The 22278-nt window shown below is 40.8% G+C and overlaps 1 protein-coding gene across 5 annotated transcripts in view; it reads left to right on the forward strand.

Moving 5' to 3' along the window:
• CPS1 (carbamoyl-phosphate synthase 1) overlaps positions 1-22278 on the forward strand; it is a 230906-nt gene that overhangs the window by 181610 nt on the left and 27018 nt on the right. For all 5 annotated transcript variants that reach the window (XM_061607673.1, XM_061607675.1, XM_061607674.1 and 2 more), the window contains 6 exons: positions 1682-1745; positions 3403-3584; positions 5337-5531; positions 7122-7189; positions 15568-15643; positions 21196-21273. In XM_061607673.1, coding sequence (XP_061463657.1) covers positions 1682-1745; positions 3403-3584; positions 5337-5531; positions 7122-7189; positions 15568-15643; positions 21196-21273 — 663 coding nt within the window. The remainder of the gene's footprint in view (positions 1-1681; positions 1746-3402; positions 3585-5336; positions 5532-7121; positions 7190-15567; positions 15644-21195; positions 21274-22278) is intronic.

The raw sequence follows: 22278 nt of genomic DNA on the forward strand, positions 1-22278 counted from the left end.
GGAAATAGCTTTGGGGTATGAGTTACATGAAAGAGACGGTTCGGTTTGGAGTATGGGGCTGACTTCTTGAATTCCATAGGCAGCATTGGGAGTCCTGCTGTCAGCATGCTATAGAAGCAAAAGGCATAAACCAAAAGGGCCAGAGAGCCATAATGCCAAATCAGTTTGGCACCTATCTCTGCAACAGTTGAAGACCAGACAATTAACTGTAGGAAGAGTGATGGTGAAATGCTTAGCTGAGGGCGCAGTGAAACTCATGCATAACACAGTAGGGAATGGGTGAAGTATGATCATAGATAGGTAGGTAGGTGGATAGGAGGTAGATTCTCAGACAGACATGGCAAGACAACACATTTCTTATGCGAAACAACTACAGCTAGACAGCAATTAGCTTGAGTCAAGGCCAGGTAAAATGACTATGTTGCTTAACCTATGATGATTGACATTTTATTGGCCTTGCATAGAGTGAAAAACAGATAAGCAATCAAGGGTGGAGGTCAATTAATATGAGAGGGCTTATAGGTCAGTGGCGGAATACATGCATTGCCTGCATAAAGTCCTGGATTCAATCCTCAGCATATCCAGTTAAAGGATTTTGAGCAGCAGTGTTCAGAAAGCACTCTATCGTCAAGAGTGAACTATACTGAGTTAGATAGATCATTTCATCTGACACATAATAAGGCAGCTTCAGATGTTCATTCATAGATAGAAGCATTAATCATTGATGCAGGTAATCTAATCAAGCAGTCTGTTCAGTTTCTCCATAGCCATCCTCCTCAACTGGCTACATAATTGACTGTCAGTTAGGGAAACATGTGGAAGACTACTGTTCCTCAAATAAGAAGTGAGAGTGACAGATTGGTGTGTTTAAACCTGGATCTGTCACAATCTAGAAAGTTGTGGGGGCCATTTTTAAGAGTAGAAGGGAAATGTAGGCATGCTTCCCACCACTTTCACTGTTTAATTTTTGTTCTGTCTTCAACTTACCTTTCCATACTCTGAACCCCAGCATCACTTTCCTTTCAGCTTGGCTCTAATACGAGGTGATCCTGGCTGGGGCAAAAGTTATTGGAGAGGGGGTGCAGGGAATAAGCAGAAATGAGTAATGGTTTCTGCAGTCTTCATCTATGCACCCCCTTGCTCTTTAAATTGGACCCCCAAACTCCACTTCCTGTACAACTGTAGTCCTGAATCAATTGAAGCTGTCTTTACAAATGGGAATCTTTAGGTATAGCTCTTGCCTTTGGCTTCTAAACTCAGTAGCATAATGGATAACAGTATTGTGACCCCACTGATGTGAGTTCACACCTTAGACTGTGTCCTTTAATTAAAAGCATTCATTATGGCTACAATATTTTGTAAGTCAACATCAATCGTTGGTAAGATTTGAATGCTATTTTAAATCTGTGCATTTCCTCCTTTATTATCTGATTATGTGTGCCAATATTTGTTTCAGCAAGACACAGAAGGTATCTCACAAGAGTGCATCAGTGTCTTTAAAGTGCTCCTATAATTAAGGCAAAACTGGGTTTTCAAAAATCTGTTTAATTCAATGGCATTAAAGTAAACTAAAAGAGGTCAGACTAAAGTCCTGTGAGGCATAGATGGTTTGTTCTCATGAGCACAGTGGATGCAGCTGAGAATAATTCCTGATGACTTCTCTTACTGTGTTCTATTTTAGGAGCATGATGTAAAATTTGATGACCATGGAATGATGGTGCTAGGCTGTGGACCATATCACATAGGTAAATCTTGCTTTAACTTTCTCTGTCTTTCCAGCCTAGAAGATCTTCTAAAAGTCTTTTAGGTGTGTGTTAGTTACCCTCTTCTCTAACAATGTGTTTCATATCGCCCTAGAACTCTACATACAAAACCTGCATCATATCATTCCTTGAGCATTGCTTTTTGTCATTTTAGAACCAAAGCCATTTCTTTTTCACTGAATGTTTTAGAATGCTTCTAAAAATACAGGAAGGAGTGGTATAGATGTACCTCTTAACCACAATTAAGACATGGGATTCTTCCTCCCACTTTATAACTTTTGGGAGCAAAATCTTCCCATTAAGTGGCTAAGTGTTATGCTGATAACAACGATAAAGGCTATCCAGTGTTCCCATTTAATAATGGTTTGAAACCAATACTGCTGGTCTCAAAGTCTGTTAAGGCTTTAGAGGTACAGCAAATACCTACAGGAATGGTGTTCTGCCAGCTGCTTCAGACAGACCGATTCACTGGGACATTCCCAAGTACTGATTTTTAGTATCAGCTTTATTAGAAATTTTGGATATCTGTTGTATTTCTGGGTGCTTTTATTATTATTATTATTATTATTATTATTATTATTATTATTATTATTATTATTATTATTATTGTTGTTGTTGTTGTTGTTGTTGTTGTTGTTATTATTATTGTTATTATTGTTATTGTTATTATTATTCATTTTATTGCTTGTAGATTTTATGCTGTAAACCACCTTATTATTTTATATGAAAGGTGGTTTATAAATGTTTTAATAAATAAAAAATCATAATAATGTGGAGCTTATTATTGTCTTCCATCCAGTTGCATGGGGGTCCAAAGCAGGGCAATGGCCACGAATACCTCCACACATTAGGTGACTATATGGGATTAATGTGATAACAGAGCCGATAAGAAATCGTTGTTAAATATTATTAATTATTTTTAGCTATGGTGACGAGTCCATAGATAGATATTTTTCAGAATATCAATGAATGCCCCCCAGCTAGACCCTATACTAATTCTGTGAAGGTGCAACATGACAAAGATGGTGAGAGAGACCTGGAAACCAAGACCTATGAGGAAGGAGTGTAAGGGTTGGGATATATTTGGACTGGAGAAGAGACAATTAAAAGGCAATATGATACAGATGATGGAGCAAATGTGTGTTTCCTTGCATCAGAGGGTCGGACCCAAACCAATGGATTCAAATTACAAGAAGAGGGATTTGAGCATTCATTAAAAAAAAAAAACACCCTTCTTGACAGTACAAGCACCAGTTCAACTGTGGAACAGGCTGCCTTGGAAGGTGATGGACTCTACGTCATTAGGGGTTTTTAAGCAGAGGCTGGATGGCCGCTTACCAGGAGTGCTATAGTAATGGATATCCTGCACTGGCAGCAGGTTTGAGTAGCTGGCCTTGGATGTACCTTCCAACTTTATGATTCTATGATCCATTAAACCCTCAGTAGCTTACAGGTAACAAGAAGTTTCTACATCTTTTCAGTTACTGGGAGGGCACATGTTGTGGTTGCAGACTTCTGAGCTTACAGGTAGGCAGTTAGAATCCTTGCCCTGGCCTTGACAGGGTCTTGTTGTTTTTAAACCTGCCTGCACAGTGCTGTCCTTTTTGAACTTCTTCTAGCTTTGCCCTTTTGTTGGCAGGGAGCAGTGTAGAGTTTGATTGGTGTGCCGTTTCTTGCATCCGCACATTGCGTCAGCTCTGCAAAAAGACAGTTGTAGTGAACTGCAACCCGGAGACGGTGAGCACTGATTTTGATGAGTGTGACAGGCTCTACTTTGATGAACTATCACTGGAGAGGATTTTGGACATCTACCAGCAGGAGGTAAAAAAAAATTAAAAATCCAAATGGCCTCAAAAGAATTAAAGCCAAGGTTTCTTAAACCAAGCCAAACAGTTTGCAAAGTCAGTCTCATTGTCACCTTTGGCTGGGCACTTTTTTTTAAAGTCCTGGCATTACATTTTGCATGGCAGTGCAGTTCCTAGCTGCCTGATAATGAATGCCAAATAAATATAGAATTATTTTCCAAAAATGACATATTGCACAGTATTTACAAGCTGATTTAATTTATTTCACAGTTATTTATGGTTCAAATTGTCCTGCCCTTGCTGAGCTTAGTTTTAACCTGTGATTGGAAAAGCAATTACACACATGCTTAATTTTATGCATGAGGACAATGCCATTGAAGCTAACATGATTTTTCAAATGCCAAACAAAGCTTTCAAAAAGTTGCTCTGATAGATTCGCAGTAAGTTTTGAAGGTCTCTGGGTTGGATTGGCCTGCTCATTATCTTGGACATCTACCAACAGGAGGTTAAAAAAAACAGAAGTAGCCTCAGAAGAGTCAAAGCCAATGTTTCCTAAACCAACCCAGATAGTATGCAAAGCCAGTCTCATTATCCCCTTTGCTGGGCAAAATGCTTAAAAATGTATTTTCTTTGCAAAATTGTTCCTAAAAGGCTTGAAATCCTAACCCTACCAGGCAGCATGACCTTTAATCTAATTAATGCCACCGTCAAATACTTTTTTTTTAGTCCTCCACGAAACCATGAAAAGCATTTAAGCTTGATTATGAGGCAGTGTGGTGTAGTGGTTAAGGTGTTGGACTACAACCTGGGAGACCAGGGTTCAAATCCCCACATAGCCATGAAGCTCACTGGGTGACCTTGGGCCAATCACTGCCTCTCAGCCTCATGAAAACCCTATTCACAGGGTTGCCATAAGTCAGAATCGACTTGAAGGCAGTACATTTATTTTGTTATATAAAAACACATCCGTTTTTAGGAACAAGACCAACTGCCCTTCCTAGGCCAGAGCAGTCATCCTTTGAAACTTGCACTTACCTGAATTTTGCAATGCAGTTCTCTAACCAAACAATGTTTACAAAAATGCATACATATTAAGAGAAAGTGTGCATAAATATATTAGTAAAAATAATATACAAATGCATTATATAAGGAGAACATGGTTACAAAAATGTGTACATTAGTCAAAACTGCATACAAAAATGCATTTATCAGGAGAAATTCAAGCTGAAAAGCTGAAGAAATTTTATGAGGATTTTTAAAATAAAAAATTGCTGCAGGAATGTGGAGAACTGGGTTTAAGATTGGAAAAATGAGAAATGGAGAGAACTGAAATTGACAGTTCCTTCTATCCGTACTGGTTACCCAACTTAGGCCTAACAAAAGTAGTGTCGGTGGCATCTTACTAGAGGAGGGAGGCAGGAGAGGGTCCTTTCATATTGTTCTGGAGCTTACTGGGAGGAGAGAGTGATTAACTGGGGCTTGGGCAGCCAGAGCTGTTCTGCCGCAGTTCTTGGCACAGTGCTTCCCATAGTATGCTGCTCTGGATACCTCCCAACTTTTTAGAGGTAGCTGTTTTAGGGATGCCAAGGCAGGAACCTTAAAAGGCCATGGGCAAGAGAGCAAAATTTCAATCAGATTCACAGCTTAGAAAATCCAACGTTTTCTGGATCCAAGCTGTTCTTTCTACCTTGCTTCTATATCATGCTAATAGATGCTTGGTTAGGTAATGAACTGCACTTAGTTAATTTTTTTTTCTTATCCACTGTAGGAATGTGATGGCTGCATCATCTCTGTAGGAGGGCAGATTCCAAATAACCTGGCTGTGCCACTTTACAGAAGTGGAGTTAAAATTTTGGGTACTAACCCGCTGCAGATTGACCATGCAGAAGATCGGTCTGTATTCTCGGCTGTTCTTGATGAACTGCAAGTAGCTCAAGCGCCTTGGAAAACAGTTAATTCTTTGGTGTGTAGACATACATCTATTCTGTGCTTTGTAATTAGTTTAAGTCTTAAGCCAATATTCACAATTATTTTTTTCTACTCATTGGAAGGGTGCATTCATCCTTCAGCAAGGATGTGGGGACAGGCATCTGAAACAAGCAAGCTGGTGGTGGCCTAGTTGGATCACAATCCTCTCCTCAGGTTTATGCCTTGCCATACATGGAGCAGGCTGGGTGGGGGGTTGGATTAGTTCTCTTCTATCCCACTGTGTTATGTTTCTTTTTTAGTCAATCAAATAGTTACAGCTATTGGCCAGTTTGAGGGATATTGATGGTTTTTAGGGAGTGCTTGCAGTGCCCATGCCGTCGGCCATTGCTTCCAGGATACTGAGGTGGCAGCTTAGTTTTGCTCTGCCACACTGCCTCAGCAGGGAGAGTAGTGCCCTCATCCCTCAAAAGGATCGTTTTCATTTAACCGTGCTTGTTGTGCTGTGAGAGGGACTACTTCTAAAAGTTCTGTAATGCCCGGAGACACAGAGAACTGGAATTCATAGTAAGAATCTTCCCTTTTTCCATGATGGAAGTAAGCGTAGGTGAGCCTTGGGCTCACATGCTCCTCCTCTCCCCTCCTCTCCTCTCGCCATGTGGTCAGGAAGAGGAGTTCAGAAGCTTTTCTTCCCATTTTTAACTATCCACATTTTGTCATGTTATCTGGACTGATAAACTTTGGTTAGCGTTAACTATGGTTTGTTTCAAACAAGCCATGGTTTGATGCTGGCTTGTTTCAAACAAGCCATAGTTAATGTTAACCATGCTTTAGATTTATTTACTGCTTGATTGTAAGAAGACCTCTAAGCAGTTTACAATAAACATTAAAATTATCAATAGAAACCATTAAAAACAAGCAATTAAAAACATTACAAATACAAATAAAACAGCAGTAAACTAAAAAGAGGTTAAACACTTCAACATCTATGTGTCTGGATAAGTTTGCCTAAACAGAAATGCAAGTGCTGAAAAAGAATACAGTGAAGGCACCTGCCTGATGTCATGAGACAGGGAGTTCCAAAGTGTAGGTGCTTCTACACGAAAAGACCAATTCCTTACAAGTGCGGAATAAGTATTCTGTGACATCTCTAACGGTTCCAGTTCCGCAGATCAAAGCAGTCGAGTGGGTACATATGGGATAAAGGTGATCCCACAAGTATGAAATGACAAACAATGGTTAAGCAAAAGTATACACGTGGGAGAAAGGAGCATGCAAGCTATGCTTTGCTAGTAGCAGACAGCGCAGTGGGGCTGTGCCACTTACCTGACCTCCCTGCAGCTGAGTCACTGTGTATACTGGGATGGAGAGGGGGAGGGGGAGGCAGAGAGGTTGGTGCAGTGCGAACACGCCAGCAGGGCCACCAGATTGGTTCCGATGGTGTGTTTGCACTATGCTGATCTTACCGCTGCCTCATCCCTCTCCATCTCTGTTCAGTGAGAAAAACACACACAGTAGAATTTAGAGTATTCATACAAACTGAATGTATCCAAATCTTAACATCTTTGAACATGTCAGAATATCTAGGTGTTATCAGCATTTTAAAAAATATCCTCCCACTTTTTAGAAAGATGCTGTTGAATTTGCTAACCTGGTTGGCTACCCATGCTTGCTGAGACCTTCATATGTTTTGAGGTAAGTCATTTTTCTGACAGAACAGATTGAACTTCCTGCATTATTTACACAAAATGAGGTATGAGAGGATGAGGATACTGCTCTGCTACATATGGAAACTGCACAGTTTTTACACCAAGCAACTGCAATTGTGATGGATACAGAGACAATGAAAAAGTATCTGTCCTGTCTGGTACTTGTTGATCAATGGTTATGGTTACTAGGCATGATGGCTATGCTCTGCCTCCATGGTTGGAGGCAGAATGCTTCTGAGTACCAGCTACACGAGGGGACAGTGCTCTTGCGTGTGGGCTTTCTATAGGCATCTGGTTTGGACTTAGATGGGCCACTGGCCCGATCCAGCAGACTCTTCTTGTGTTCTTATTGAGCCAAGGACATGCCCTCTCAACTTAAATATTGTATGCAGCACTTTAGCATACATTAGTCATTTTGCCGTTGGACAGCATATCATCTCTTTTTGTACCTGTTATCTGACCATAAACTATCACTACTCTGGATCATCTGCTTGAAACCACTGTTAGGGCTATTTGCTCCCTGCTCTCCAAATCAGAAATAGTCCCCTAACTCAGTGAAAGCACGCAGATGAATTCTCATAAGAGGAGCCCCGGTGGTTCAGACCAAGTGTCCATCTAGTCCAGTATTCTTTTCTCAAAAGTGGTCTGCCAGATGCTTCTGAGAAGCCCACAAGCAGTGGTATTTTGAGGGACTCTTCCTCTGAACATGGAGGTTCCACTTCGCAATCATGGCTCATAGGTGTTGAAGGACCAATCCTTCATGAATTGATCTAATCCCCTTTTTTTCAAAGCTATCTGAGGGAGTGGCCATCACCTCATCTTCTCTTCCCTCTCCTCAGAGCACCCTGGGCTATTCTGCTCACCAGCCTACTTGTTTCTCAATCTTCTCTTCCTAAAACTTACTTATTTGAAGCCACTGTGGTCTGGATGACAGTTCTTTTCCTTCACTTTTTTGCTACCTGCTGGCTTGCCTCAGATCTGTCGAAGCAGAGCAGCCAGAACTAAGCATGTGCAGTGAGAGGAAGGTCTTCCCATGTCTGCTGCTGATGCTCAGGAGGAGTACCTGAGGATGGGATGACTGGCCAAACCTTAAGATATAATACCGAGAAATTCTGATGACTTCAGTACACCATAAAATTGGACCCTGCAAATAATCTAAAAAGTCTTTTTTCTCCAGTGCCAGAGTGAACTGGACAACTGGATTTCTGATATGTCTCTTTAGCAGCTCAGTTGATCCCTCATATATCCATGTTTGAAAGCTTCGGTATCAGCTATAAACCTGGATATGTCCACTACCCTACTGGACTAAAAAAATCATGTGGAAGTATTAGGAATCCTGACACTCAGATGCTGCAAACTCATGTATACCCTCTTCAAAAAAAGCAAAGATGTATCCTACTACACACACACACACACACACACATGTCCGTGCACACACTATATTGTCAAAACTGTAGAAAAAGTTGACAGGTATTGTCAGAACTATAGAAAAAGTTGACCAATATTTTAAGATTATTTTTAAAAAGCAGGAAGATAAGTCAAAACATTTTGACATGTACTAGCCAACATAAAAGCCAGCTGAATGCCCTTAGTAAACCACAAAATGTCATCCTTGTTAAAAAGAAAAAAATAATGGGTTGTATTTAACTAAATCCTATTCAGAGTAGACCTGTTTTAATTAATGAACCAGAGTTATTCATGTTCATTAACTTCAGTGTGTCTACTCTGAGTAGGACTAGCCTTGAATATCACCTAATAATCCTTGTTTCCACCGTTTACTGCAGGGATGGTGAATTGGATCTAACCATTTTATTTTATTTTATTCATTTTATTTTATTTTATTTTTAAGATTTATATAACACCTGTCATGTAAATATTTCCAAGCGGTGCACAAAGATAAAAGCAATTCAATAATCCAAATATAAAACGCAGCTAATAACAGAGTAGTACAACATAATTAGTAGCCAAAATATTTGTAGCCAAAACTATAGCAAAGTCAGCAATTGCTTTATTTCAAGGAGAACCATTTTAAGGAGCATACATCCTGTCAACTCAGTTTTCTTTGATATGCTATCAACAGCGGAAACAGTCTACATTTGACAGTCTGCATCTGCAGCATCTAGCATTGGTCTGATAATTAGAATTTGTCTTGTCGGAATTAGGTACCAGTACCACATATTTTCCTCTCCTACAGTGATCACGACACAGCAAGAAATGCCACTTTGTATAACAAAATGTAAGGCACACCATTCGAAACAAAAAATTGCAAGGCAATAGACCCAAAGGGTGGCAACAACACACTTTACAGACTAGTTTTGCTTAAATGAAGTTAAGTTTGAAACTGGACAGCAACAAGCAAAGGAAGCAGTTGGCACACTACAAAGTTAACCTGGTGTTTTTGAGATCTGGTTTATTTGCACATATACACAACCTGGGCCTAAGATGGAGGGAGTCACAGCATTAACAGTCCATCAGATCTTGCTCCCCATATCCCAAAGCTTTTGGGTCTTTCAGACACAGAGAGCAAGCAAGCCTCTCTGTTTCCTTTCAGCTCCCAGTCTTTCCTCAGACTAACCCTAACACAAACTACTTCCTTGTGTGTGTGTGTGGGGGGGGCTCTCTCCTGAAAGAGTTCTTACACTTGTTAATGGGGATACTTGACAGACTTGGCTGAATCCATTAACTGATGAATGGGACTAGTCTGCCTAAAGGCGCAGGTTTCTTTCTTTGCAGATCCCAAACCAGAGGCTGGCAAGGGGATTCACAGAAATCATCTACCTCAACTCTCAGTCCCATAACAATATTATTTACTAATAAAGTGGAGAGAGGATCTCTCTGAATAATGGTACACTAGAAATGACCCTAAGGATGCTAACAACACTCATCTTGCCAGCCTCGTCTTTCAGTGTTTGTGAAATTCAGGCATACCTGTGTCATGTTGACAATATCCACAGTTTGTGTGTGAAATTCTCTTTTATGTCAAACATGTGTTATGGCAGCTGCTTTTCTTTCAGGACATGGTTGACAAAACAAAACAAAGAGAACTGGGAATGAGTTGAATCAATGTGCAGAGATGTTCCAAATACTCCCTCTCCAAAGCTTAATGCGGTGAAGTGCTTATTCACAGATGAGAGGATAGGAAGAGAAATAGAGTTTGCTGAGCACAGTTCACAAGTGCAAATGGAAATTGAATTGAAGGCTTCTCATAATAAAAGAGAGGCAAACTATCCATCTGATGGATGCAAACCTGACATTGAATGAAGCAGAAAGAATGCTTAAGCAGGAAAAGAAAAATATTTCTGATATAATGTGGCCATAAGCATATGTGCAAAAGGCCTTCATGATATAATTAACTGTGAGTTACTACTAAATAATTCAATTAATACCTCTTTTCAATGGGATTTTTAAAGCAAACCACAGGATTCTCAAGCATGGAAGGGATTCTTTGATCAGCTCTGAAGAATTGATCAATTGTTTAGAAAGACACAGACATCTTACAAAAGAAGGTTTACTCTTCTTTTGAAGGTAATTGGCATGTGGAATAAATTCTGCACAGCCTAGCCTTTATGGTTTCATCCCCACTGTTTACTTTTTAAAAAAATAACTAGGGATTCCATATTGTTATTAAACACTGTACACAAACTGATGTAGCATAGTTAAAATTTTGTGATTCAAAAAATGCTTCACAAATACATTAGGCAGTTGGATCAACTGTCTTAGTCAGTGGCCTGGCTTACACATCACATTGAACCATAGCTTAAAAGGAAGAAACCATTAGACTGGGTTTAGACAGTATAACAAGATAAACACTGGTTTGTTGTGCCTGCAGTGTAGTAGCAGCAGGAGAGGAGCACAGTGAGAACTTTTAACCAATGTACACCAGCATGCTGTTTGTTTACCTTAAAGCAAAGTTTGTTTTAAGCTATGTTGCGTTAGAAGGACAGTGGAAACTGAACTTACTTTTTGTCTACACAGCTGGCTGCCATTTTTCTTATTTTCTTTTTCATACTTGGATCTATGAGCCCTGGTTCAAATTTCTCCTTACCCAGGAATTTATTAGTGACCATAATATCCATGAAGTGCTTTGAATTCTCATTGCGTGTTATGAATGCCAAATATTCCTAAAAATAACTTCAAAGGAGGTACCCATTATGTGATGGCCAAGTTTTTAGGGTAGCTAATCTTGTCCCTAAAGTTACGGGTTTTAACTATTACCCTGGGGTGGCTCTTGCAGGCCATCCATCCACATTTATGGGTTTGTGTTGCTGAGTTGCCTGCACGCAATCTTTAAGAATACCATACAATCTCATAGGGATGGTGTACTTTAGCTATATAGCTCAGGATAGAGCATGACTTTGAATAATGGCTTCATCCACCACCACCCCAAGCTATGCTCCTTTCCAGATTTACTTTTTTTTTGAAAATTGTGTTTTTAATTTGTGACATGACAGACAATGACAGCCTCCAATTAAAGAATGACAGCTAGTTTAAGAACGGGAGCCATTTAATAATAGGACCCTCTGAAAAATTTAGTGAATAAGTCAGGGTGAGTGCACAGCAACAGGGCCATCTGAAAAGTCTGCTCATTCAAGACTTTCCTGGACTTAGGGTGGTTTTTTCATAATCACAATCACCCTGTAATTGCTGAAATGATTGTGAAAAAAGCAAACAGCCTGTATAAAAGGGATGGGCACGGATTTTGGAAAAACTGGACTTGATATCAGATTTTTTTTTAAAGTCCACATGTCCAATCTCTTTGAGGACCAATCATGACCACTTTGAGTTTCCATGGAAAATCTGCACACATAAGAAGGGCCTTGGAGGGAACAGAGGATAGGGACCCCAGGCCTTCGCTTCCTTCCTATTCCTGGCTTACTGCTGCCTCTGCTAGGTTTCTTGTGGCAGCACATAGTCTCTCACCCCACCGCCCAGCAACCTCTGCGGCACCAGAAAGGGCTGAAGAGGCTGCAGCCTGAGCTGAGGAGGTAGATATCCCTCCACGGGTGATCTGCCTTTCCCCATTCTCCTCTGAGGAGTGTGCGGACAAAGCCAGCAAGCTCAGGCTGGGTCCTCTCTGAGTGGCCTCTCTTCTGCCCTCTTTGAAACTTTTGCTTGAAAGAGAGAGAGAGCAAGCTGGCTGAGACTTTCTCCTTGGCTGCTGGAGCTGAAAGGAAGTCAACACAGTAAAGATTGGGGGCAGTAGGCATTTAAAAGGTTAATAGACTAGACTAGAGATTAACGGAAATGTAGAGCGTCTCGGGAGAAGTTCTAGTATTCCCTCTTAATCTCTATGGTGTTAACCCTGTAAAACCTTGTTCCTAATTGAAGTTTTTGAACCAGATGAACACTGAATGAAGATGAGTTGGGAACTGCATTCCAGTTTGACAGAATGTTAGTGGATTGGGGCTAGCAAGTGGATTCCAGCCATACTGTATAGTAACCAGAGCTTGGAAAAGTTACTTTTTTAAAACTACAACTCCCATCAGTCCCAGCCAGCATGGCCACTGGATTGGGTTGATGGGAGTTGTAGTTCAAAAAAAGTAACTTTTCCAAGCTCTAGTAACATAACCCTTGGAGAGCCAAATGTTAGAACTTTGTATTATGGACTAAAGTTAGACTCCAGCCCTTGAACTTTCCTTTGCTCTGTTTCTTAGTTTCAGTTGCGAGCTCTACCCAGCCAGAAATAAAGAAACATGTTTGTGTGTTTGTAGTAGGAAGTAAGACCTTGTTTATTCTGCAGTTATATGAGTAGAGAAGGATTGGGTGCTTATTGCTAAAGGGTGAAATAAAGAGAAAACTTACAACTGATCTGAAAAATATCTACCCTAGGTTATCCTTTACTCTTTTAGAGCATTCACTATACTCACAATCATAATGGTTATTTTTCTTCTTTTTCTTCTGTAGTTGATGGCAAAGGATAAAAACAGCCCTAGAGTAATAGAAGCACTGCTATACACACTACAGTCACCTAGTTACTCTTTTATATAGCAACCACTTAAAACGTTTTTCCTTGATTGTCCAACAGGAAGGAAAATCTAACAGGAGAAAGGCTAGAAGCAGGACAGTCATGCCCCGCTGCCTGCCAACAATCCATCTTTAGCAGAAGGAGACACATTTTCCCTTTCTTTCACCACTCTTTGTAACACAACTGATATTAGGGACTCTGCCTCATTCTCTCAGCCTGTGTTATATATGTCCAGGTTTACAGTCAAGCCTCAACTCTCTCAAAGATTACAGCCCTGGGTTGGTTCCCGTGACTAGGGTTGCCATATTGCCCGGTTAGCTGGGTTTTACCCAGATTCTATTCCATGCCACCCGGTGCCCATTTAGCCCATTAAGTGGCAATTAGGCAGGGTTTACTTAGGTATTACAGTTTTTATTATGTAGGAAACTAATGCTGATTTTTTAAAAAATTAATACTGATTTTTTGCAATGACCAACTGGTTTGACAATAAACTATTATATGGGCTATATGTATTTATACATCTGCAGTGTGTGTGTGTGTGTGTGTGTGTGTGTGTGTGTGTGTGTGTGTGTGTGTGTGTGTGTGTGTGTGTGTGTGTGTGTGTATGGAGTCTTTCCAACAACCCTGTGATTGGGTTGGTGATTGGAAACCAAGGCAACTCACAATAAGAAATAAATCCCTTTAAAATCCAATCACCATAAAGCAAGAATAAACAGTTGGAAAACAGCCTAAAGAGGCATGATTCTGAATTTTGGGTTGGGTGAATGAAGTTTATTTATTATTTGATTTTTATCCTGCCCTTCCTCCCAGTAGGAGCCCAGGACGGCAAACAAAAGTTCTAAAAGTGTGGAACATCACAGGGACCGTCAAAGAGGAGTTAACACCTTTTGGTATCCCCTTGTTCACTGTATCCTTAATATCCTTTTTTTCTTATCAAACAAAGAAAAAAGCCAGTCATTTAATTTCTAATGTTGTTCATAGTAAATTTTCTGTTAACTTGACCTTTATATAGCCCATTATCTAAGGCAGCCTTTCCCAACCAGTGTGCCTCCAGATGTTGTTGGACCACAACTCCCATCAGCCTCAGCCATCATTGCCAATGGTCAGGAAAGATGGGAATTGTGGTCCAACAACATCTGGAGGCACACTGGTTGGGAAAGGCTGATCTAAGGTAACACACTTTCTGCATGGAGGAGTCGTGAAGGGGAAGGTCCTGGCCTGGCCCTCAGATCCTTTTCACCAATGGAGGAGTGTGTGGAGATTGACTGGCGCTATACACTTCCCCCCAAAATGCTCCACCTAGAAATGTGGCTGCCCCACCTACAAGAAAAAGGCTGGTTACAGGGCTGGCTTCTTCCTGTTTCTGAATAAGAAGCTTAGATCTTCTTCATATGACAATTTTACAATTTCACCATTAATTTTCTCATACAATTCTGAGTTGTTGTTTTTCTTCTGAAGGCACTCCTTGTGGCATGATTTTAGAATCACTAGAAAACTAGCAATGTTAAGGATTTCAGAATTTTTTTCACAGAAGAAAATATCAATACATAAATGGCTTGTGAGATAATAAACTGAATCCCAAACTTCCTGTCTTTTCCAATGTACCAGAACTCTCTCTCAGATATTATAGTTGACAAGATACCAAATACAGAAATGACACACTTTGAGAACCAGGGTGCATTTGTGTTGGCGTTGCATTTTGATATCACAAATGATAGGCCCTGTTCTGATATTTGTATGGCAAAGAAGAAATAAAATGTATTAAAAGAACCCACCAAATGATAGGCCCTTACATTCTCAGCTTTCTCCGACATGGTCCCTAAATGTAAAAAATGTAAATGTACTGCCTTCAAGTTGATTCCGACTTATGGTGACCCTATGAATAGGGTTTTCATGAGGCTGAGAGGCAGTGACTGGACCAAGGTCACCCAGTGCGCTTCATGGCTGTGTGGGGATTTGAACCATGGTCTCCCAGGTCGTAGTCCACAAGGGATTGGTTGGGGTTTGTGTGAAATGTTGCACAATGAAAGATCAAATATTGATGATAAACCAAACTAAAAACCTATTGCCTCTGAACTAGCATTCCGTAAACAATTGTTTTCAGCAATGCTAAGTTTGAAACTATTTTAAAGAATTGAGCAAGAGAAAATTTTGAGGAAACCAAGCTTTTTACACAGTCTTTAGTCAAGAATTCTTTTTTTTCTCCTTAGTATGTTCTTGGGGGCACTTAGCTTTTTAGGGGTAAATTCAATACCGATTCCCTTTGGTGAATAGTTGCTTTTTGTTCCAACAAGAAAGACCAGGAGGTATGGGTTGAATGGGAGACAGATTCTGAAGATGAAAACTCTGATATGACAGTATCATTAACCTTTCTCCCCCTTTCTCCCATTTCTTCATAGTGGCTCAGCAATGAATGTAGTCTGTACAGAAAAAGAAATGAAGAAGTTCTTGGCAGAGGCAACCAGAGTTTCACAGGTATTATACCATGCTTTTATTTGCTCTACATTTTTACATTTCCTCAGCACAATCTCTCATTATTTCCCCTTTATTTGATTTTTGTTTGTTTGCTTCAGGAAATGAAGCAATTTAAAAACAATTAATTTTGCTTATCCATTTCACTAGTGCCATAGTATAGTAGAAGTTGCGTTGACTAATGCCCTTATGCCTTATCTTGATAATTTACATCACATAAAACTGAACATACCTCTGCATTGTTCCTCATTAGGAGTGACATCTTGGGTTTCTTTTAAGCTGTTTTACCTTCCCTTGCATTCATACATGAATTTTTGCATGCTGCTACCTTTTTAACTCAGGCACTTGTTCAATCCTTGGAACATTTCTTATTATGAAGGTGTCTTTAACTTTCAGTTGTAACAGGATGAGATTAAGCCAATTAATAATTTGGAAATAGTAGTAGACAGTAGTAGCGATGTGTGTGCGTGTGTTCACATGTTTATTGTCTTCTGCTGTTTATTTTGGTTAAAGTATTGTCACTGACTTTGAGGATGTATATATGAGTTTCAAATCAAATTAGTGCAATTACAATCTCTGTGGGTTCACATTCATTTTGAAGAAAATGGTCCATGCATGTACATTTTGAATTCTGGTGCTATTAGAAGGAAACAAATGGGACCTGCAACAAAATGTTGCTGTGTGGAGCCCACCTGCTCAGGGTTCAAGGAAATTAGTGGTGCCTTCTTCCAGGATACTCTATTTCATTTCTCTACCCCTTGGTTTTCCATTTTTCCTTCCAAAAAACAGTATTCCACCCCAAAGCAGCTTGTTGGGTGCGGTGTAGCTGCTACACTAGCTTTGCAGCAGGTTGGCCTGTTGCTTATTGGGAGGGAGAGGAAGGGTTAGGTAGGGAGATCAGCGTGGTGCAAGTACACCAGCAGGAGTGCCAGATTGGCTGTCCTGGTGTGTTTGCACTGACCTCCCCACTGTCTTGCCCCTCCCCCTCCTCCTAAGCAATAGTGCCCCACCTGCTGTGAAGGAAGCATGGTAGCAACACCCCCCCCAACCCAGCAAGTCACTTCTGATTCCATCCTCATTGAGCTGATTTGCAATTTTTTGTATGACCTTGGGATGTTTTCCCCTAAAGATATTTGGCACTTCTGTAAACCTTGGGGATCCCCTGAGCATTCTGATACCTCCCTCTTGTTCATTGGTGATGCCCTTTTGGTTATGTAAGGAGTGGCATTCAGAGAATGGAGTTTGCCTTTACATATACATAACTGCTTGATCACTTCTAGCGTGCTTGTTCATGGGATGCAGACTGCATCTCAAACTTTTCATACTGAACTATTTACTACTGGGTTTGTAGTAAATTATCAATTAAGAAACACTTGTTGCTTTGATCCATTTTTTCTTTTTAATTTCCAGATCAATTGAACTTGGCTTATACCTCTATAATTCCACTGACTTCCATTGTTTCATTCCACTATTTTTTTTAAAAAAAGTTCATTCCATTTCATTAATTTAAAAAAACACAAAACTTTTAACTCCATCAGCTTGTGCTGCCTTTCCTTTTGCCCAAGAGCAGAGTCCCATTCCACTTAGCATTTGTCTGCTGACATCATTGGACTGCAGAGCTTGCAGTGTGAGTGATGAAAGTTACTCTTTTCCCATGAAAGTGTTTCAGAAGATCCAGGGCAAAGGGTGTTGGTTGGTTTTATTTTATATTTTACATGGGAAAGAAGTTTGATTGGTGTGTCAGGTGATGTTTAATTGGAGTAAGAAAAGTACAGTCAGTAATTTTTAGGAGAATTAATAGCATATAGCAATGCCTGGGAAACAGATCCTGAGAAATCATTATGTGCAGTATTGAACAATTACATATTCTGCTGAGTTGCTTCTGTAAGTGCTATTGGTAGTGATGTACAATATATGATGGAGTTGTAGAACAGGGGTGAGGACAGGAAGATTAAAGAGTTGGCTTTCAGACAACATTTTGAAATTATATGAAAAAAGGTTCCTAGCCAGTCTGTGAATCTTCCTTGCTAACATTTTTAATCAAACATGTCCTGTGTGATTAGATTCATTTTGCACATGCAGGCTCCTTTACCCACTCTCCCCAGAAGGAAGAAATAAGACAGTACATGAGATTGTTGAAGGACCCCAGGTTTTTAAAACCTGCATAGATCTACAATGAGTAGAAACAATTGCAACAACTTTAACTCTACTCCCATCAGTGCAGGTTTCCTAACACTTAAGGTGAGACAGAGTTCATTTTTCCATTTGGAGAAAGTAAGGATCAGATTAACGACTAGGAGACGCATCCATTTTCAGGACTGGATTTTCATGTTCTCAAATGTTCAGTTTTCAAAAGTGAGCCCATCCAGCAGCTACTATTAACCCACCAAGCTAGATTTTCAAGAACTCAGCATCCAACATACCAATCACTTTCGAACATCTGGTTCCACCTGAGAGCTCTGTCCTTTTTGGAAAATTTGGTGCTCTGTGATTTGCTTGGTGCTGCACAGTGATTTTGTGTTAAGAGTCAGAAATACAGTTAAGACTTATTGACTCCTCATTCTGTGCCTGACGCTGTAGACCACGAGAGTTCCTACCACTGCTTTCCAACTGTCACAGTTCCTTGAGCAGCCCAGACTGGTGCAGAGATGTCAAATCTATGTTACAAAGCAATGTAGCAAACAACAAAATACTGCAAGCGTTTCAAATTAATGTTGCTGGAAGGTGGCTCTGCAAAATGGTTGTAATTGAGAATTACATTGATTACCCGTGCTGATTAACCCATGAACGTCCATGGCCAGGGTAGGACATATTTAATGGGGTGAAGGGAGAAAAGCAAGTCCCTTCTCTGTGTATTCCCTTCACTCCTTCCTAACTACTCTGCCTCACTCTGACATCCTCTTCCTCCTCTCATCCCTACTCCTCTTCCCCTGCTCCAGCTCCTCCACCTCCGCCACCTCATCATAATCTTCCCCATGCCCAAAGCACAGCTGGAGAGAGAGGGAAGTTGCACCACATCCAATGGCTGGTAACCTGTAAAGGTGCAACTTTTGTCCGCCCAGCTCCTCCACCCGGGCTACTTCCTTCCCTATGCCAAGAACTGGCTTCTTTGTTGCTCTTGATTCTCTGCTCCATTTTCTCAAGCCAGTTCCTTGACTTGGACTGTGATCCTAACCCCACTTACCTAGGAGTAAGCTCCACTGAATTCAGTAGGACTTAACTTCTGAATAGATGTGGTTAGGATTACACTGCAATTATTTATAAGGACATCAGGGTGAAGGATACTTTGCACAGCACAAGAGGGTAGGTTCCTGTCCCAAGTAGTTTATCACTTAAAACTGGACCCAGGGGAAGTGGAGGCAGGAGTAAACAGTGAAGCAATGTGTGATTGTTTCAGCTATATGCACTTAGGCTTAGTTGCAGATTAAGTAGCGGTAGAGCATGGGAACTAGAGAGTTGTGCCAAAGATGTCGTGGGAAATGTGAGTTTTGAGGAGAGGTCTGGAGGAAGTAAGAAGTGGCATCACCCAGGTGTTCTGGGAGGTAGTTCCAAGCATCTGGGGAAGCAAGGGAGAAAGGGAGCAGGAGACTTTCAAGGGAGCAGGAGACGTTTGGACAGTGCAGGGTGGTGGAACTGGAGGAGCAAAAATCACATGCAGGAATCTATTGGGATATTTGGACGTAGAGGCAAAAGGAGTCGACACGATGGAGGGCTTGTAAATAAGGAAAAGGAGCTTATGCTGGATCCTGATGCAGGCAGGAAGCCAGTGGAGGGATTTGAGGAGGGGTGTCACATGATCAGGTTGATGAGAGGTGAATTATTTTGGAAACAGGAACCTAGGCAGATGTGAGGGGTCCAAGGTAAGATAATGGAAGAGCAGAAAACTATGGAAGAGCAGAAGTTATTAATTTGTTTTTGTAAGCCACCTCACAAATAAATAATTGCAGAAGCCTAGGAGAGAGATGGCCTGTGGATGGACCAGCATTTTTGTTAAGGGCACCCTCCTTTGGTTTGGTGCTGCTAGAGGCCTAGCCTACACATGCAGCAGAAGGGGGTGGGAATGGGATGACAGAGTCCTGAGGTGGTAGAATAGATTATATTTCTTCATATGCAAGTGCAGTAAGATTATCTTGGTAACAACAACAACAATAAGCTCTAAAAGAAAATGCCTAGTAAAGCCAAGAGAAAGGTTCTAACAAAGCCTTCTCCCTGCTATACTGGCTTTTTGTTCCAGGACATTTTTCAGAGGGGGAGGCATTAAAAATGTGATTTCCCCCTCCCAAGAGCCATGGTCAGAGAAAGTATGGTTCTGAATACCAGTTGCCGGAAGCCTCAGGAGGGGAGAGTGTTGTTGCACTCAGGTCCTGCTTGCGAGCTTCTTCGTAGGCCACTGTGAGAACAGGATGCTGGACTAGATGGGCCATTGGCCTGATCCAGCAGGCTCTGCTTATGTTCTTACATAACCCAAGACCACTCACATACCTTCCATTACTGTTACTATTCTTCGGATTTGTTCTGCCCCATGTTCTACTCCACCTGCCTTCTGATTTAGGATGGAGAATTTCTCAAATTTTGGAATTGGTGTGTGCACATCTTGCCAAGGGTTCGTGCCTTCTGTTTTTGGTTTGTTCCTTGTTCCCTACCTGGATTACCAATGCATAAAAGCCTTTATATGCATTGATGAAAGAACATTGCATCAGGATTTGTTGTTGTGCTATGTTTTATCACTGCACATGTGCCAGCTAGATTAAAAACAGAGGTTACACCCACCTTACATTTAAAGCCTATGGCTTCCCTCAAAAAATCCTGGGAGCTGTAGTTCACTCCTCACAGAGGTACAGTTCCCAGCACCTTTAACCAACTACAGTTCCCAGGATTTGAGGGATTTCATGTGCTTTAAATGTATGATGCTTCATGAAAGCTCCACAACAAGACCAATTAATTCAAAAACACTAAGGCCAGGATGGGGAGAATTTTGAAAGGATCCCTATGACCAGTAAGACATGCAGAAATCAGTCTTTTCTCCTCCCACAGTCCCTACAACACAGTACTCCAAACCTATCACAGAGAGAGGAAATGGGAGAGAAGGCGGGACATAACTCAGTTTTGTATACTTTGCTTCCTTCTTCGCTGCTGCCAAAATAATTTCAGTTTCATGGTCCAGTAACATTGTGGTGAGAAAAGAGATCTATTTGAACAGATATATAGATAAGAGAATATAACTGGTGGATATGATGGGAGATATGACATCCAGCAAATGTAGTTATTTAGCCTAGACTTCATTTACAAGCCATGATATATCCACAGCACCCTGCATTCTATTGAAATCGGGTAAGTCAGTTGAGAATTATACCGATTTTCAGTTCATTTCCAAATGTCAACTCCCTAGCCAAGAGGAGGCAACAAACTTGCTAAGACTAATTCTGTTACCATTTTTTTTAACCTTACCCCTTCATTTCACCCAAATATTTTGAAAACTGACATTTTTGCTAGTCACTGTGCCAAATATATTCATACCGGATGTAATATTTTTCTCTCTCTCATGATGGCACTAGGAACACCCTGTTGTGCTAACAAAATTCATTGAGGGAGCTCGAGAAGTGGAAATGGATGCGGTTGCAAAGAATGGAAAGGTATAAACATCTTTCTTAAAACAGTGCTTTGGGTTTTTTCCCCTTCTTCCCAGGATCTATAGAAGGAAACTTACAAAGGCTTGACAAACATTTCATTTTAAGTTTGAGATCAAGAGTGGGGAGTCTTTTTAGCCTGAAGGCCATATGCTCTTCTGCACAACCTTCCAGAGGCCACATGCCAGAGGTGGGCAGGACCAGAGGCAAAAGTGGACGGAGCAATGGATGTAAATGCTACCTTTGTACAGTGGGCTAGTTACTACACACACCTGCACAGCCCTCTCTATCCTCCACCCAGGCAAGCATCTGAACTAAAAGTCATCCTTGAAACAGCTTTTATAAAGAGACCTAATCTTCAGAGATCTATTTTTGCCCATTGGGATCATCTTTGATAAAATAAAAGCTGATACTATTTAGCTCCATTCTTTTTCTTATTTTAGTTGTTTATTTTCACCGTTTTCAGTTGGTGAACAGAGAACCGCAGATTTATCTGGCAGTCTGCAATGCATTTAATAATTGTGACATTTGGGATTAGTTGCTCTTCACCTTTCCCCTGTGTAACCTGGCCATATGTCCAAAGAGCCATGTAAAGTCCACTCGAGGTGATAAACATCCTTCCCTATTTTAATGGACTTCTTAGTGCAGCCTTTCCCAACTAGTGGGCCACCAGATGTTATTGGACCACAATTCCCATCTTTCCTGACCATTGGCAATGCTGGCTGAGGCTGATGGGAGTTGTGGTCCAACAACATCTGGTGGCCCACTAGTTGGGAAAGGCTGTCTTAGTGGGATTTAACACAGGAACAAGGTGCGCTATAGCAGACTTAGTTCATTGGTGCCTTCCTTCAGGACAGGTTAGTAGAGAAGAATACCCAAGATTGTCACTGAGAATTTGAGAAATCTTCTCTGAATTCTGTGATGGGTCCATCTGGATCTGGAATGGTTTTCCATTATGCTATGGTGCATTAATTGTGCACAAAGATCTCTAGTCCCCAGTATGAACTGTAA

This window comes from Rhineura floridana, chromosome 2 (assembly GCF_030035675.1).
Source record: "Rhineura floridana isolate rRhiFlo1 chromosome 2, rRhiFlo1.hap2, whole genome shotgun sequence".
Taxonomy (NCBI): Eukaryota; Metazoa; Chordata; class Lepidosauria; order Squamata; family Rhineuridae; genus Rhineura; species Rhineura floridana.